At 60.3% G+C, this 15,854-nt stretch overlaps 1 protein-coding gene across 2 annotated transcripts in view; it reads left to right on the plus strand.

Annotated features, from left to right (window-relative positions):
- The window catches only part of SDK2 (sidekick cell adhesion molecule 2), a 180,786-nt gene extending 169,501 nt beyond the window's left edge, over nucleotides 1–11,285 (plus strand). For both annotated transcript variants that reach the window (XM_037914340.2, XM_043528404.1), the window contains 5 exons: nucleotides 136–300; nucleotides 1,228–1,368; nucleotides 3,459–3,597; nucleotides 4,221–4,368; nucleotides 9,254–11,285. In XM_037914340.2, coding sequence (XP_037770268.1) covers nucleotides 136–300; nucleotides 1,228–1,368; nucleotides 3,459–3,597; nucleotides 4,221–4,368; nucleotides 9,254–9,607 — 947 coding nt within the window. In that variant the 3' untranslated portion in view covers nucleotides 9,608–11,285. The remainder of the gene's footprint in view (nucleotides 1–135; nucleotides 301–1,227; nucleotides 1,369–3,458; nucleotides 3,598–4,220; nucleotides 4,369–9,253) is intronic.
- Nucleotides 11,286–15,854: the final 4,569 nt, after the last annotated feature.

A 15,854-nucleotide genomic window follows, 5' to 3' on the forward strand; every position in this document is an offset into this window, starting at 1 on the left:
TTCAGCCAGGACCTTTGCACCCATCACTTGGGGCGAGGAACTTGCTGCCCTGTGCCCCCCACCCATGCACCCACCCCTGGCTCTCTAGGGCTGCTCCCGCCCCTCACCAAGCTGGGCGCCTCTCCTCTCTTCCAGACGAGGGGCTGTGGGACATCCTTATCAAGGACATCCCCAGGGAGGTGACCTCCTACACCTTCAGCATGGACATCCTGAAGCAGGGGGTCAGCTACGACTTCCGGGTCATCGCCGTCAACGACTACGGCTACGGGACACCCAGTGCACCCTCCCCCTCCGTCTCAGGTGCTGGGGCTGGGAGGGACGTGCCCCAGGCTGCTCTCCTGGCCTGTCTGTGGGGCCGCTGTGCCAGGAAGGAGGGTTCGTGCCACAGGGAGGCATGGACCACCTCATTCACCCTGTCCCACCTAATGTACCCCCCTCCCTGCAGCCCATTTCCCCTGCCCCCGGGCTGGGGGGCCAGGAGGGGAGGGGATCGGGCACTTGGGGAAACCAGCAACAGAGGAGGTGGGGGGCAGCAGGTGCTGTCAGCGCCCTGGGGGCAGGGGCCGGGACTGGAGGGGAGCTCAGCGGAGGAGGTGGGGGGCTGAGTTAAAGGGCACTGGAGCAGCCGCTCCTGGGAAGGGGGTGATCTCTCCATGCGCTCGGGCACTGGCTTCCTTGGAAACAAGAAAACTCTTGGCAGCTCCGCTCGGGTGCCTGAAAATGGACAGATACGGCCAGGACATCTGGCAGTCACCGTACTGTGATTCCCCTTCCCTCCCCACAGACACTGCCCATGCCCCTCACTCCCCACGCATCGCCCCTGCCAGCCCAGCCCTGGGCTCCCCCCCAGCTCTGCCAGGGGCCCTCACTCCTGACCCATTGCCCCTGCCAGCCCAGCCCTGGGCTCCCCCCCCAGCTCTGCCAGGGCCCCTCACTCCTGACCCATCGCCCCTGCTCACCCAGCCCTGGACTCTCCCCCTCGCTCTGCCAATGCCCCCAGCTCCCCCTCCCAGCCCCCTGCTATCCCAGCCCCCCAGTTCAACAGGTTCGTTGTTTGGAAGTCTATTGGGGTTCCCCGGGAGCAGAGGAAGAGTCCCTGGAATGAGTCAGGTCCCATCCCAACACACAAACAAGCTCCAAGCCCCGCTAGCACCCAGGACAGGCCCCAGGGTGTGAGCCGGCAGGGCGGGTGGGGGTCTTACCCTGCTCTTTACGGCTGCCTTCCAGCCCAGAAAGCCAACCCCTTCTACGAGGAGTGGTGGTTCCTGGTGGTCATCGCCTTGGTCGGGCTCATCTTCATCCTCCTGCTGGTCTTCGTCCTCATCATCCGCGGGCAGAGCAAGAAGTATGCCAAGAAGTCAGACGCAGGTGAGTGCCCAGCGGGGCTGCCCGGCCCGGCCTAGGGGACGTGGTGCCACGGAGGCTGCAGCATGGGAGGAGCAGCCCCCAGACTCACCCAGCCGGGGGCACGGTGCTGGGAGCCAGGGGGGCTGGCTCCGAGCTGCCCCGGTGTCAAAGACAGAGGTGCAGTGCTGGGAACCCGAGAGCCGTGCCTGGGTACGGGAGATTGCATTTCGCCTTCCCTGCCTGCAGCTTGCACCCCACGTGGCTGTGGAGCCAGAGGGCCTGGCCGCGTGGCTGGGGTAGACCAGCGCCGCTCTGCTGGAGGGGTGCCTGGATATACCAGTGGAGGGCCAGGGGTCTCCATCAGCTTTTGCCCTAGTTGTTATGGTTCACATACCTCCCTGCACCCCCTAACCCTGGTGTTAGGGCGGGACGTGGCTCAATTGGTGACTCCAAACCCAGGGGAGCCAGCGTCGGGGTGCGCCCTGGCGTTCCTGGACTGGGCATGGGGCCTGCCCCGGCCCCCCAGCGTTGGGAAGTTTCCCCAAAAGCCCCACCCAGCAGCCTGATCAGTGGGAGCTTTCCCTTCGCTGCCCTGGCCTGCGGGTGAGACCTTGTCGCCTTCTGCCACTCGCCCGCAAGCTGCTCTGCTGACGGGAGAGGAGCGACACCAGAACCGTCCCCCCAGCACAACCGGCCCATCCCACCCCTGCTCTGCCACAGACATGGGTTAGAAAAGTTCCTCACTGGCCGTGTTAATGTTCCTGGGAGCTAAGGATCCAACGAACGGCTTCTCTCATTGTGAGCTGCCAGCGGCAGGAAGGGTCACGGGGTTTGTAAATGCGGCTCTGTTTTCTTAGCCAAATGAAGGGCTCAGATTGTGGGGCTAATGCCGCCCGCCCTGCTCAGTCAATACACTTGTGTAGCAGAGCAAGGGAGAGACGCCTGGCGCTGGGAGCCTGGACTCCTGGGGCGAGTCGCACCCAGAGCCTCTAGCACTGGTGCCTGGGTTCATGGGGCCACCGTACCGTTCGCCCCGCCGGTGCCAGTGTCCGACGGCAGCTCTGCACCAGGAAATGCCCAGCTGGAAGGCAGGGAGCAGTGGGACCCCAAGGGACCAGAGTCGGGCAGCTTGTGCAGCTGTTTGCAGAGGAACCCTGTACCCAACCCCAGCACTTGCCCTTCAGGGATCTCAAAGCACTTTATAGACATTAAAGAGTTAACCAATGCAGGAGATCAGGAAGCATCAGTATCCCCGTTTTAGGGATGGGGAAACTGAGTCACAAGCAGGTGGTGATTTGCCCAGTGAGCTGCTGGCAGAGCTGGGACGCAGATCTCCTGATGCTCAGCCCTGATTTGCCCAGGGCCTGCTCCCCCACCGCTGGGCGCAGCGTGCCAGAGGGCCTGGGCACTTAGCAGATTGCATGCCGGGCAGGATTTTACTACGCTTGCAGCATGGCGAGCAGGGCTGACCAGACACAGAGCTGAGACCAACTTCCAGCAGAGCACCAGCCATGCGGCCCGCTCCTCACGCCTCCAGGGGGTGGGCTGGCATGGGGAGCTCTGCGTAACCCGTGCCCCCTGGCCACGCTGGGGACCTGTGAAGAGCAGCACCCCGGCCTTGAGCCAGCCCCGCGAAGGCGCCGCAGCCCTGGGATCCGAGGGCTGGCTGGAGAGCGGGGGGTGAGCTCGTCCCCTGAGCCCTCCCAGCCCAGTTCGAAGCTGTGGCTGGCACTGGCGCAGACCAGACTGAGTGATGGGACGGGACGGGTGAAGGCTGTCCTACCCCTTTATAGCCACTGGGCTTGCTGGGCGTGGTGCCCGCTGGCTGAGCTGGGGGGTTTCCTATCCCCACACATCTGCGGAGAGAGGGGGGGTCATTGGTCTGGAGAACCCCTGGCTCCAGTACACCTGCCTGCTCCCCCTTTCTCCCTCAACTTTTGGGGGGGCTTCCCTTCCAAATCCCATTGCTCGTCTCCAGGCCGCTCCCCACAGCAGGTCCGGGAGGGTCGGCCCAGGAGTCTGAGCTGGTCCCGTAGCCGGGTGTGTGATGTGCGGGTTCCCCACGGGGCTCGGCGCTGCCCCAGCTGATGGCTCCCACCCCGCCCCGACAGGGAACAACTCCAAGGCGAACGCACTGAGCCACGGCGAGATGGTGAGTCTGGACGAGGGCAGCTTCCCGGCCCTGGAGCTCAACAACCGGCGCCTCTCCGTCAAGAACTCCTTCTGCAGGAAGAACGGCATCTACACCAGGTACCGACCGCCGGGGCCCAGGGCTCTGTGTGTCCAGCAAGAGATCTGGGGCCAGGCCCCCGCTCCCACTGTGCCCCACTGGCCGGCTTACTGGTGTGCAAGCACCTGCCGGACACTCCCCAACACCATCCGCACCCGCAGGTGGTTCTGGGCGGGGATGTGAAGCCCGGAGCAACAAAGGGGTTGGACGTGGCTCCGGATCGGGCCCTCCACCTAAAGCCGTCGGCTCCGTGAGGCTGCCGCTGCTCGCCCCTCACTCATGGCTGTTGTAGGCGGGCGGGGCTGGCATTGCTCTGAAGCACCTGGAGCTGGGACACCAGCTGTGCCGAAGCAAAGCCCATAGGCATCCCACAGGATTGCTTGGCAGGAGAGGAAGCCGGAGCCGCCGGGACCCCGCTGGTTAATGGCTCAGCCCCACAGGCCAGCAGACTGCAGTGGGGACGGTTGGGGTGCCGGCCTCACAGCCGATGCTCTGAGCAGCCCTGCTAGCACCCAGAGGTCATGGGGGCGGGTGTCAATGGGCTCAGGTGGGGCCTGCAGGGGTGGCCGTGGCTGATCTGCCCAAGCGGGGCCCGGGGGATCATCTCCAGCGCCAGAGTTCTCCCTTTCCAAACAAAACGTAGAGCTTCCGTGTCCCTGCCGAGGTCCCCGCCGCGGCCCAGCCCCGGGAGCCTGCATTACTCCGACGAGGATGTCACCAAGTACAACGACCTCATCCCGGCCGAGAGCAGCAGCCTGACGGAGAAGCCCTCCGAGATCTCCGACTCCCAGGTGAGGGGGGCCTGCCGGGGCCAGGGCTCTCAGCTCGGCAGGGCTGGGGGGCAGCACGTGCTCATGGCAGGGCCTGGCTAGAGGGTGAGAGGCATCTGCGGCCCAAGGGGTTGGAGGCAGGGGTCAGATAGGCCTCCCCACCCCATTCAGCCATTGCCCCTTGTGGGGGGAAAATTGCACCCCATGCCTGGGATCCCCAGGCTGGCTGCCCCCATCGTCCCCCACAATTCCTGTCCCCTCTGTCAGCTGCATCCCCTTGTCCTCATCACCTCTCCGCACCCAGCAAAGGGGATCGGGAACAGGAGTGTGTTCCAGTGTATGCTGGGAAAGGGAGGAATTATACAGTTCCCCACCCCCGACTAATTCCTGGTAGAATCCCCATTGCTGCCCGGGTTTTCCGCTGTGGGGCGTGCAACACCAAAGGCTCTTTCCCTGTTTGCAGGCAGGCTGCCCCCCATGCACACTGGGCAGCACCACGGGCATGGGTCACCCCCCCGAGCACCCAGGGTTGTAGTTTAGCTTCTCAGCTGGGCCTGACGGACACAAAACTCCTGTCCCCTGGCATGTGCCCCCGGGACTGTTTGTTCTGCCCCAGCTGGCACAGCACATGGGTGGGGGTCGGAGGCTTTGGCCTGTCCCCAGTGCACCAGCATGCCCCTGCTTTACTGCTCAGACAGCCAGAACCCTAGCAGGATGCCCCGCAGCGACCAGCATGGCCAGGGCACAATGGGACCCTGGCTTTCCTGGTGTCGGAGGGGGGAGCCGGGCGTTCGCACAGTGGGGAGCTGAGCACAGATCCAGGAGGCTGGAATCTGAGCTGCGGTAACTGCCAGAAGCTGAATATACCCAGGGACAGTGGAAACAGGCCCGCACCACGGGCTCCCTCCACACTGGTATCAAACCCCAGCTGGCTACCCTGCACTGCCTTGACCACGCTGTGAGCTGTCGGGTGTTTTGCCCGGCTCTCCGCCAAGGGAACAGCTGCTCCAGGACCCCAGGGAAGCCTGTGTCCCCATCTGACACAACCCCTCTTTGGGCAATAGAATCATAGAATATCAGGGTCGGAAGGGACCTCAGAAGGTCATCTAGTCCAACCCCCTGCTCAAAGCAGGACCGATCCCCAATTAAATCATCCCAGCTAGGGTTTTGTCAAGCCTGACCTTAAAAACTTCTAAGGAAGGAGATTCCACCACCTCCCTAGGTAACGCATTCCAGTGTTTCACCACCCTCCTAGTGAAAAAGTTTTTCCTAATATCCAACCTAAATCTCCCCCACTGCAACTTGAGACCATTACTCCTTGTTCTGTCATCTGCTACCACTGAGAACAGTCTAGAGCCATCCTCTTTGGAACCCCCTTTCAGGTAGTTGAAAGCAGCTATCAAATCCTCCCTCATTCTTCTCTTCCATAGACTAAACATCCCCAGTTCCCCCAGCCTCTCCTCATAACTCATGTGTTCCAGTCCCCTAATCATTTTTGTTGCCCTCCGCTGGACTCTTTCCAATTTTTCCACATCCTTCTTGTAGTGTGGGGCCCAAAACTGGACACAGTACTCCAGATGAGGCCTCACCAATGTCGAATAGAGGGGAACGATCACGTCCCTCGATCTGCTCGCTATGCCCCTACTTATACATCCCAAAATGCCATTGGCCTTCTTGGCAACAAGGGCACACTGCTGACTCATATCCAGCTTCTCGTCCACTGTCACCCCTAGGTCCTTTTCCGCAGAACTGCTGCCGAGCCATTCGGTCCCTAGTCTGTAGCGGTGCATGGGATTCTTCCATCCTAAGTGCAGGACTCTGCACTTGTCCTTGTTGAACCTCATCAGATTTCTTTTGGACCAATCCTCCAATTTGTCGAGGTCCCTCTGTATCCTATCCCTCCCCTCCAGCGTATCTACCTCTTCTCCCAGTTTAGTGTCATCTGCAAACTTGCTGAGGGTGCAACCCACACCATCCTCCAGATCATTTATGAAGATATTGAACAAAACCGGCCCCAGGACCGACCCTTGGGGCACTCCACTTGATACCGGCTGCCAACTAGACATGGAGCCATTGATCACTACCCATTGAGCCTGACGATCTAGCCAGCTTTCTATCCACCTTATAGTCCATTCATCCAGCCCATACTTCTTTAACTTGCTGGCAAGAATACTGTGGGAGACCGTGTCAAAAGCTTTGCTAAAGTCAAGGAACAACACGTCCACCGCTTTCCCCTCATCCACAGAGCCAGTTATCTCATCATAGAAGGCAATTAGATTAGTCAGGCATGACTTGCCCTTGCTGAATCCATGCTAACTGTTCCTGATCACTTTCCTCTCCTCTCAGTGCTTCAGGATTGATTCCTTGAGGACCTGCTCCATGATTTTTCCAGGGACTGAGGTGAGGCTGACTAGCCTGTAGTTCCCAGGATCCTCCTTCTTCCCTTTTTTAAAGATGGGCACTACATTAGCCTTTTTCCAGTCGTCCAGGACCTCCCCCGATCGCCATGAGTTTTCAAAGATAATGGCCAAGGGCTCTGCAATCACATCCGCCAACTCCTTTAGCACTCTCAGATGCAACGATGTAGAGCAGTGGCCTCAGGGTCCAGGCCAAGGTTCAGGGAGACCCTCGGCAGCGATACGCCTGGGAACAGGAAGGGGCTAGAAAGAGACCCCAGGAAACCGAGTATTCCCCCAGGACCTCCCATTATGGAATCCGGTTTCTCCCGGCCGGCCGTGCATTTCCAGGTGCAGATGCTGCAGCTGTGCTGGGACTGGCCCTTAACGAGGCCTGCCTAAACGAGCCCCTCTCCTGCAGTGGCCCTGGGGGCTGAGATTCAAATGGCTGCCTGGAATCCCCGCTCCATCTGGAAGACTGTGAGTGATGGCGAGGCCAAAACAGACCCTGCCGCTCAGCGCTCTCATTAGCCCCTGGGCTGTGACAGCAACTCGAAGACGGTCGAGTGGTCATGCAGCACCTTGCGCCGGCCACGTGGGGCGAGCAGCGGGCCCGTGCCTGCTAATCCCACTTCAGCAACTGTCTCAGCTGAGCCACTCGACTTCCTGGTGCACTGGTTCTTCCCGCCCTGCAGGTCCCTCACTTGGGAGTGGCCAGTGCTGAGCGCACCTAGGGAATAACCTGAGCCTCAGAGCAGGATTATGGTACGCGCACGGAGCAGCAGGCAAAGGTGACAGGCCAGATCCTTCTGTCAGTTGCAGCCAGGCAAATCCCCTCTGAGTTGGGGGGCATGTTCTGGGTGTAGCTGAGATCTGACTCTGGCTCATAACGCCTGCGTCTCTTTTACACCAAGGTCCCTTTGCCCTTTCACTTGCACCCATAGCTCCTTTACGCTACCGAAGTGCAGGGAGTGGGCATCTGGCCCAGCTGCTCTGAGAACCCGACCGACCGGCTCTTTCCTCCCTACACCTTGGAGGACTGTAGCTGCGCGACCAAGCCGTGGCAGAGCGCTGGGAAGGGGCAGAGGGAGCCCGAGGGGGTGGAGACGTGGGTGCTGCGTGAGTACCAAGCCTGCCTGTGTAGCCCCACGACAGGAGCTCCTGCAGATGCCCCCAGAGATCAGGACCCCCTTGTTCCGCGCACTGGGTAGCCCCACACGGAGAGGGCCTTGCGCTCGGAGCAGAGAAGACAAAGGCTGGAGAGCTGGGGCCCCCACAGGTGCAGTGACGCTTACTCGGGGCATCTGTGGCACAGCTGGGAATTCGGTGGCCGCTCCTATCACCTGAGCCTGGTGCAGGCTTGTGTCTCAGAGCCACGGAGGGGAACAGGCAGCTGAGGGCTTCCTGCTCTCCAGGACTTTGCAGATCTTCAGCAACCCCCCAGCTGCCCCATAATCCTGGGCCTTGCCTGGCCTTTCCTTTGCCTGCAAAGTGGAGGCAAGTCCAAGTTAACCCCCCTTTGCATTATCACGGTTGAGTGTCTTTGAGGAGCTGTTCAGAGCTGAGCTAGCTGAAAGCTGTCACTTGATTGCTTTCCTGGCTGGCCTGAGCTTCCTGATGAATGGGGCCATTGTGCCTTGGAGAAGGGGGAAGCTGAATTCAATTATGGAAAGCAGAGGGCGAGTTGAAAGGAGGGACGTGAGCCAACCCAGCCTCTGCCTGAGCTCTCTCTTCTTCCCCCATCCTCCCCGCTGTGCCCTCTGACAGAAATAACTCTGGCTGTTCCCAGAGACGGCGCGTAGGGTCAGCGCTGCCAGGGCGGGCGCTGGGCCTGGTCATCGGCGACACCAGGGTGGGCACTGGGCCTGATCATTGGGAAGGGACACCAGGCTGGGGTGGGCACTGGGCCTGGTCAGCGGGAAGGGACACCAGGCCAGGGTGGGCACTGGGCCTGGTCATCAGGGGAAGGGACACCAGGACAGGGTGGGCACTGGGCCTGGTCATCAGGGGAAGGGACACCAGGCCAGGATGGGGTCCAGGTCTGGTCATTGGGGAAGGGACGCCAGGCTGGGACAAGCGCTGGTTCTGGTCGTGCTCTATCACCAGCTTCCCCCAGGCCCAATTCTGACCCTCCCTTACTCCAGTGCGGTTCCAAGGAATCACTCTGGGCTCACACCAGTGTATGGGAGACCCCGGTTCCCTGAGCTCAGTGGGTACACAGGGAGGGGCTGCTGCCCACCTGCCAACCCCCTCCCCTGCCTGCAGGATGGGTGCGGTGGTGAAGGAGTCAGATGCAGGCCTCTTGCTCTCATGTCGTGTAGGGTCACGGTTTCCAAGATGCCTCTCACAAGTCCAGTGCCCAGTGGGCTGCTGGTGGCACTGCCCGGCGGGTGCCCCCTCAGCTCCTTCTGCAAGCACCGTGTCCTTGCTGGCACGTGCTTCTCGGGCCGGCTGAGGGCTGCAGCCGGGCACAGCCAGACCTGTCGTAACCCAGCGCTCTGTCTCTTCAGGGGAGCGACAGCGAGTACGAAGTGGATCAGAACCACCAGAAGGCCCACTCCTTCGTCAACCACTACATCAGCGACCCGACTTACTACAACTCCTGGCGGCGCCAGCAGAAGGGCATCTCACGGGCCCCGGCCTACAGCTACACGGAGAGCGAGTCCGGCGACCCCGACCACTGCCCCTTGGCCAACAGCACCAGCACCCAGCAAGGCAGCCTCTTCCGGCCCAAAGTCAGTAGGACTCCAACCCCCCAGACGCCCGTCAACCCCCCCAGCCAACAGAGCACCCTGTACCGCCCCCCCAGCAGCCTGGCTCCGGGCTCTCGAGCCCCCATAGCGGGATTTTCTTCTTTTGTTTGATGGTTTCAAAAGAAATAAAGAAAAGCGAAAAAGGACGAAAAATCCCAAACCCACGTCTACGTCCAGAGTTATTTTTTCCGAGGCGAAGGAGACACCCCGGCAGGGCGAGCCCAGCGCCGGCCGGGGAGAGACACGCGGACCCAGTTCGGATTCTAATCCTTCGCTGCTTCCAGAGGCGCATGGAGCCCTGTAGAAGAGGAACCCCTTGAAAGGACCTTTGCAAAAGTTTGCAGGGCCACGAGTCTGTCTGGAGGGGCCTTCTCTTCTCTTTGAGGCTGAGGCGCGGAGAGGAAATTCACGGGGGAAAGGACGGCAGCTGGTGGGCTCCCGGCCGACGCTGGGGTCTCCGCACGGCGCTGGCTCCTTGCAGGCGGGTTTCCTCAAGGGCCTTTGCTGGCAGGACAAACCCACCCCTTTTTGGCCAAAGCTTTCTTTGTGTGACCCCTGAGCGGCCAGCCGGCTAGCGGCAACCCGCGGCGTCCACAGGAGCGGGGTGTGGAAATGCCATTGGCCAGCGTGGTCGCACAAGACTTCAAGCAGCGAGCCCACGCTAGCGACCAAGGGTGTCCTCGGCCCAGCACCGCAGAGCCTGACATGGGATGGGAACGGTGCAGCTCTTCTGCTCAGCGTTAGGTGGCAATCATGCCCGCGGGCCCTTGCTTCCCAGTGGGCTGCGGATGTGCCCAGTGATGGCCCGTATGCTGGACATGGGACCCGCTTTGCCAGGCTGCCCGCTCGGCTCGCCAGTCCCTCCTCTGCCAGTCTCCTCTCCTGTCTCCCCGTGCCGCACCGTGTCAGAGAGTGGAAAAGTGGCAGACCAAAACACAAAGCCCGTATGCAGCCATTTGGTTTGCGGCATTGGGACGGGATGGGGGAGTGGAGAGTGGATTTTGTGGGGACAAGAACCCTGGAGTTGTGATCAATTTACTTGAATCCTTCTGGAGGAGACATCCCCCTCCCAGCCCCCCTATCCCTGGTGAGAAGCGCTGCCCACTGGGGAGGGGTCCTCTGCAGCGGAAGTGCGCCACGGGGCAGCTCAGCACGGGGGCATCGCTTATCGGCACTGACATTCGCTTTGGGACAGCAATTCATTTCTTCCTTCCTTGGCCCCATCCTGGAGAGGGGGAGGGAAAGGAAAATTCCCTGGGCCCCGGGATGGTTGCGGGGTGAGATGTACACTCCACCCACAATGTGGTCCTCTCCCCCTGGCTTGTGACAGACGCCACCCCTTTAACTCCAGCAAAACAGAAGGGGCGGGGGGCAGGGCTCTGCTGGCATGATGGATTGGCAGCTGCAGCCTTGATTTTGTGTTCTGGTTTAGTGCCCAGGTTTGGTGGGGGATGCGAGGGGAGGGGGCCAGAATCGAGATGAGGGGGATCGGTGGTGGTGGTTGTTTCCAGCATCGCAAAACACACACAGTGCCTACTCGTCAGCTGGATGCCAAACTCCTCAGCCGTGTTCCCTTCCATGCAGGGTGCACAGTGCAAGCTGGAGGATCCAGCTGTCCCCCACTGTGTCCCCGTCCCTCTGCGGAGGGGGTCCGGAGCTGTCACCATGGTGATGTAGCTCCATCCATGACGCCCCACCTGCTCTCGCCCGTATTTGCACATCTCTGTCCAGTCTGGTTGGCGGAGGATTGAGCCTTGTGCGTGGGGTCCCTTTAATAAAGAATCAAAAGCACTGGAATAGTTGTTTGGCTTATTTCTCTCCCCCAAAAATAGAGAGACACACTCTGGAATAAGCCTGTACCCTGCAGAACTTGAGAAAGGGATGGAACTGGGATCACCCCGAACTTCCCAGCTGCCGGTCCCTTTTGCAGGCGTATTCCTGCAAGGGAGGCCGGTGTGGCTAAGTAGTTGTGGCCCACGGGGTCTCTCTCTCCCGTGTTCAGATGTGCGGAGAAGGAGCGATGGTTTCTGCGCAGGTGGCTGAGAAACAGGTTATCCTGGGAAAGTGCTGGGCAGAAATCAGCTCTCCTGTGCTGTCTGAGCTGTCAGGGCAGGGCTCGACAGCACCGGGGCTAAAATACCCATGTCCCCCAGAACCTTGGCTACACTAGAGCTCCCACGGGTGGAGCTTAACAAAGCTCAGCCCTCCTACGACGCAGACCGAGGTCTTATCCCTGCCTGGCAGGGGGGAGATGTGCGACCTACAGAAGTTGAGTGAGGTGTCTAAGGTCCCACAGTGAGGCCTGGCCTACACCTAAAGATGAGATCGCGCTGGTTACACCGCGCAGGGCTGTGGGATAGGTAGGGCACCCTAACCCCGTGTGGGTGCGGCAAGGTCAATAGAGACCACCTTGTGGAGAGTTTCATTAACTCCAGCCAGGGAAAACCCCTACTGTCACTGTAGGAAGCATCTACCCTACGTAGCTGTGGCGTAAAGATGCCCTGTCGCGACATCTCTACCTCCCTGGGATCACAGCTATGCAGGAAAGAAGCTTCACTGGACAGTCAAACCCAAAGCCCCCCTCTTGTAAGGCAGCTAAATCCTCATCCCCTCTGCTCACCACCACAGACAGGGCAAGTGCTGGCTACTTCCCTTGAGCCCAGGATTTAATCAGCACCTTCTAATACACTGAGGACACTGACCCTGGCTTGCAGGCCAAGGCGTGATTTGGCATTAGCCCAGAGCCAGGAAATAGGTAATAAAGAATCCTCAGGGGGCCGGCTGGGAGTTTAATTTGCAGATTCCAAACCCATTAACAGCGGGGCTGGTTCCTTGTGGGGTGAATGGTGGGAGGTCGCTCTGGATCCAGACAAAGAGCAGAAGGACCCGAAGCCTGCGGAAGTCAATGCGGGACTTTGCCTGGGGAGCGGCTCAGGCTCGCCCAGAGCTGAACTCACACTCCCCGTGTTTGAGGGGTGAGGTCAGAGTGGCAGAAACCTTCCTGTGCAGCTCTGACACCAGTCCTCAAACCTGCATGACCAGAGCCGTCAGCCGCGGACGGGACTGACAGAAGGAAAACCACAGAGAGAGAGGGCTCGCTTCCCATGGTGGGTGTCCTTTTTCCTGCAGCGGGTTAGCAGCCGGTTAATGGCGAGCTCACAGAAAGTAACTGTAAATGAGGAATCATCACCCGAGGGTTCTCGCCAGGATCCGCCCCGGTCCAATGTAATGCACATGAGCAGGTGGCGTGCGAAGGGGGGAAAGGGGCTTTAGCTCAGGTGTGGCCAGAGCCGTTGTGTGTCATGAGCAAAGTCATGGAACCGCATGGGCCTAAAGGGGGCCCAGAAGGGCGTGGGTGAGCTCGATGACCCTGCCGGAGGATGGGGGGCCTGGAGCCGGCTGCGGAAGCTGCCTCAGCACAGGTCCCCTTTATCGGCTGTCAGGCAGGGTGCGTTTGCAGCTGGACTGGGATTCAGGGCGCCATGCGTCTCCTTCCACTCCCTGCTTCCAAAGGACAGCCCCAGGCCTGGGCGACTGAGCATCCAGGCTGGCTCCACCCCTGGATTTAACCCTTCTGTGAAGCGCTCGGGGGTGAGCAGAACGGCGGGAGAAATGCAGTGCCAAGGCCAGTGCAAGACACATCCTGGGCCTCCCCCTCCAAGCACCAGTCTCGTAGCCGCTGCACGGAGCATCTGCCGTTTCCACAGCAACACATCTGGAGCGGCCCTTCATCTGCTCTCTCCACCCCGCATCCCAGCCCGGGTCACCTGGTGAACGAGCCGCCCCCAGGCCCTTTCCAGGGGCTCCCGGGGCTGCTTTTCAGCTCTGGGTGAAGCCCGATTCTCCAGGGAGGCTTTGCTGCTTTGATGGCTCTTAGCACTGCAAATACGGCAAGAGCCCAGCTGCAAACGCAGTCACTTGACAGGCCCCAGCCCATTGCCGCTAAGCTGTTTCTGCTACCCGGATGACATCCAGCCCATGCAGAGAGCTGGCCCAAGGCCTATGCGCTGCTCAGTGCCTTGGGCTGGACCTCTCCCCAAATGAGCGGCACGCAGAGACCCCGAGCCCAACTGCTCTGCCGGGAGAGCCTGGAGCAGAGCAGCTGAATTTGGGAGCAGTGCCCAGTCCAAATGCCACAGGCAGCTCATTGCCCCTGGCAGGACTGGCTCAGCAGTGGTTCCTCTGTGTTGAATTTCGCTCTTTGCTGGTGCTGACGACCTCTGGGAAAGTACAGGGCGAGGGGAAAACCCGACAGAAAGTCCCTGTTGGTCCAGATTGTGTTTATAGTGTATCTGCATCCACCCACACACGCAGAATTGTATCATTGGCTGGAGCATAAGACCGTGTGAGTGCTTAGCAGTGGCGCTGTCCCAGGGCAGCGAGCGACGGCCTCAGCTCAGCCGGCTACGGAGAGGCTTTCTGCACAAAGGCGTTGTGACCCCCAGGTCTCCGTCAGCACTGGCTTTAGTGTCCGTCCAACCCCTCCGTCAGGAAGCTTTATCTTTTATGTAACCCTAAGTGGCTGGTGTTAGTTCACCTTTGGCTGGTGCCCGTCGTGGGACTGCGAACTCACTAGTGGATGTGGAAGGCCAAGCTCCAGCCGAAAGGCGGTGTACTCAGAAAGAAAGCGCGAGGTTCCCCAACTCCACCCCGGGGCCTGCGTTGGGGGGGTGGGGCGGGAGGCACTGCCCGTCCACGTGGCTCAGAAGGAATCGGGGCCGTGTCCACCTCGACTTGGTGATTTGAGCTGCCGGAGCTGAGGGCGGGGGATTGCTCGGCACTTGGCTGAAGGAAGGAATTGCTGTTGGTTTCTCCAGCACCATGCCCAGGAATGACCAAAAGCTGCTCCTGGGGCTCCCGGCTGGCAGGAGCTGTACTTAGCAATGAGAGGTTTCAGAGTAGCAGCCGGGTTAGTCTGGACCCGCAAAAAGAAAAGGAGGACTTGTGGCACCTTAGAGACCAACCAATTTATTTGAGCATAAGCTTTCGTGAGCTACATCGTTGCATCGGATGAAGTGAGCTGTAGCTCACGCAAGCTTATGCTCAAATAAATTGGTTGGTCTCTAAGGTGCCACACGTCCTCCTTTTCTTCTCGCAATAAGAGTGACTCGTCCCGGGTAGGTGCTGACCTGCAGGGGCAGGCCCGACGCAGAGCCCTGGGTGCTCAATGGACGGGCTCCTGCTGGCTTTGGCCCGGCGAGCAGCCATGGAGTGGCGTTCTGTAAGTGTGAGGCCCAGCGGCTCCATCTGTCCTCAAAATGCTTCCCCACCTGCTCAGGTGCAACTGGCGACGGCAGGGTTTGTTTTGACCCTTCTTCCACATCAGGTGATGGGCTGATTGCTGGTGCCCCATGTCTGACACTGAGACAAGACACCCCCCCATGCCCGTGCAAGCACTGCACGCTGGAGGGGAGTGCCTGCTGCACCCGGGGCTGCTGAGAAACAGGAAGGCGGTCGGGGGGGGAGCAAGGTTTATACAACTGCCCCCCCATACAACCCCCACACGGCCACCATGAATTCACCAGGCCGTGTCTTATCATGTCACTTGCCTTGGCATTGGCTGCCAGGCACTGGGCTTTGCAGACACACTCAACAGCCCATGTGTACCAAGGAGTAACAGGGGAGAGCGAGCTGTCTCCTTGGATCAGCGTGGGGACCAAATGGGCCTTGACAGGCCTCCAGAGTTTTGCACTGTTATGACTTGAGCTTCTCCCAAGGGCAAAACACAGTCGCTTATCAGCAGTTTGCAAACCAGACAAGATGGGAAAAGGAGCAATTCTGCAGGCAGAGCTCTGGGGAAGGAAGCCATCCTGGCAGACCAGAGCCCCGGCCCCCTGCTGCTACCTTACCCCAGTGCCAAGAGGTCAGCCCTCGCACCACTAAGGAAAAGGCCATGGCTCCCCTTCCCGCAGCACTCGGGGCTTGTGAACCAGTCACCCAGATCCCAGGCAGCAGGATCCTCTGCTCTGGCTGAGCTGTGCTCACTGCAAAGCCGGGTGGGTCAAAAGTGGCTTGATACCTCCAGGCTGCTTTAATTGCCCCCGAGCTGTCCTGGCCCGCCCAGGGGCTATTTCCCAGGCCATCCGCCCTGTCTTGGCAACTGGGCGGGAGGGCACCTGCACAGAAGGCACCAAACAGCCGCTTGCCCTGTAACATTCTGGCTGGGACCGCCCTGTGTGCATTGTCCTGCCCAGTTCTGCGGTAGGTGGAACCGATGCTCCATGCATGCAAACCTCAACCCCAGCCTTCCTTCCGGACTGGCAGCCAAACTCGCATCCCACTGCGGCCAGCGGCAAAACTCCCACGGGCCAGGACTCCAACGGTTACTGCTCTCCCATAAGGCAGTTGATAAAGGGCG

The sequence above is a fragment of the Chelonia mydas genome, chromosome 14 (genome assembly GCF_015237465.2).
Source record: "Chelonia mydas isolate rCheMyd1 chromosome 14, rCheMyd1.pri.v2, whole genome shotgun sequence".
In the NCBI taxonomy this organism is placed as follows: Eukaryota; Metazoa; Chordata; order Testudines; family Cheloniidae; genus Chelonia; species Chelonia mydas.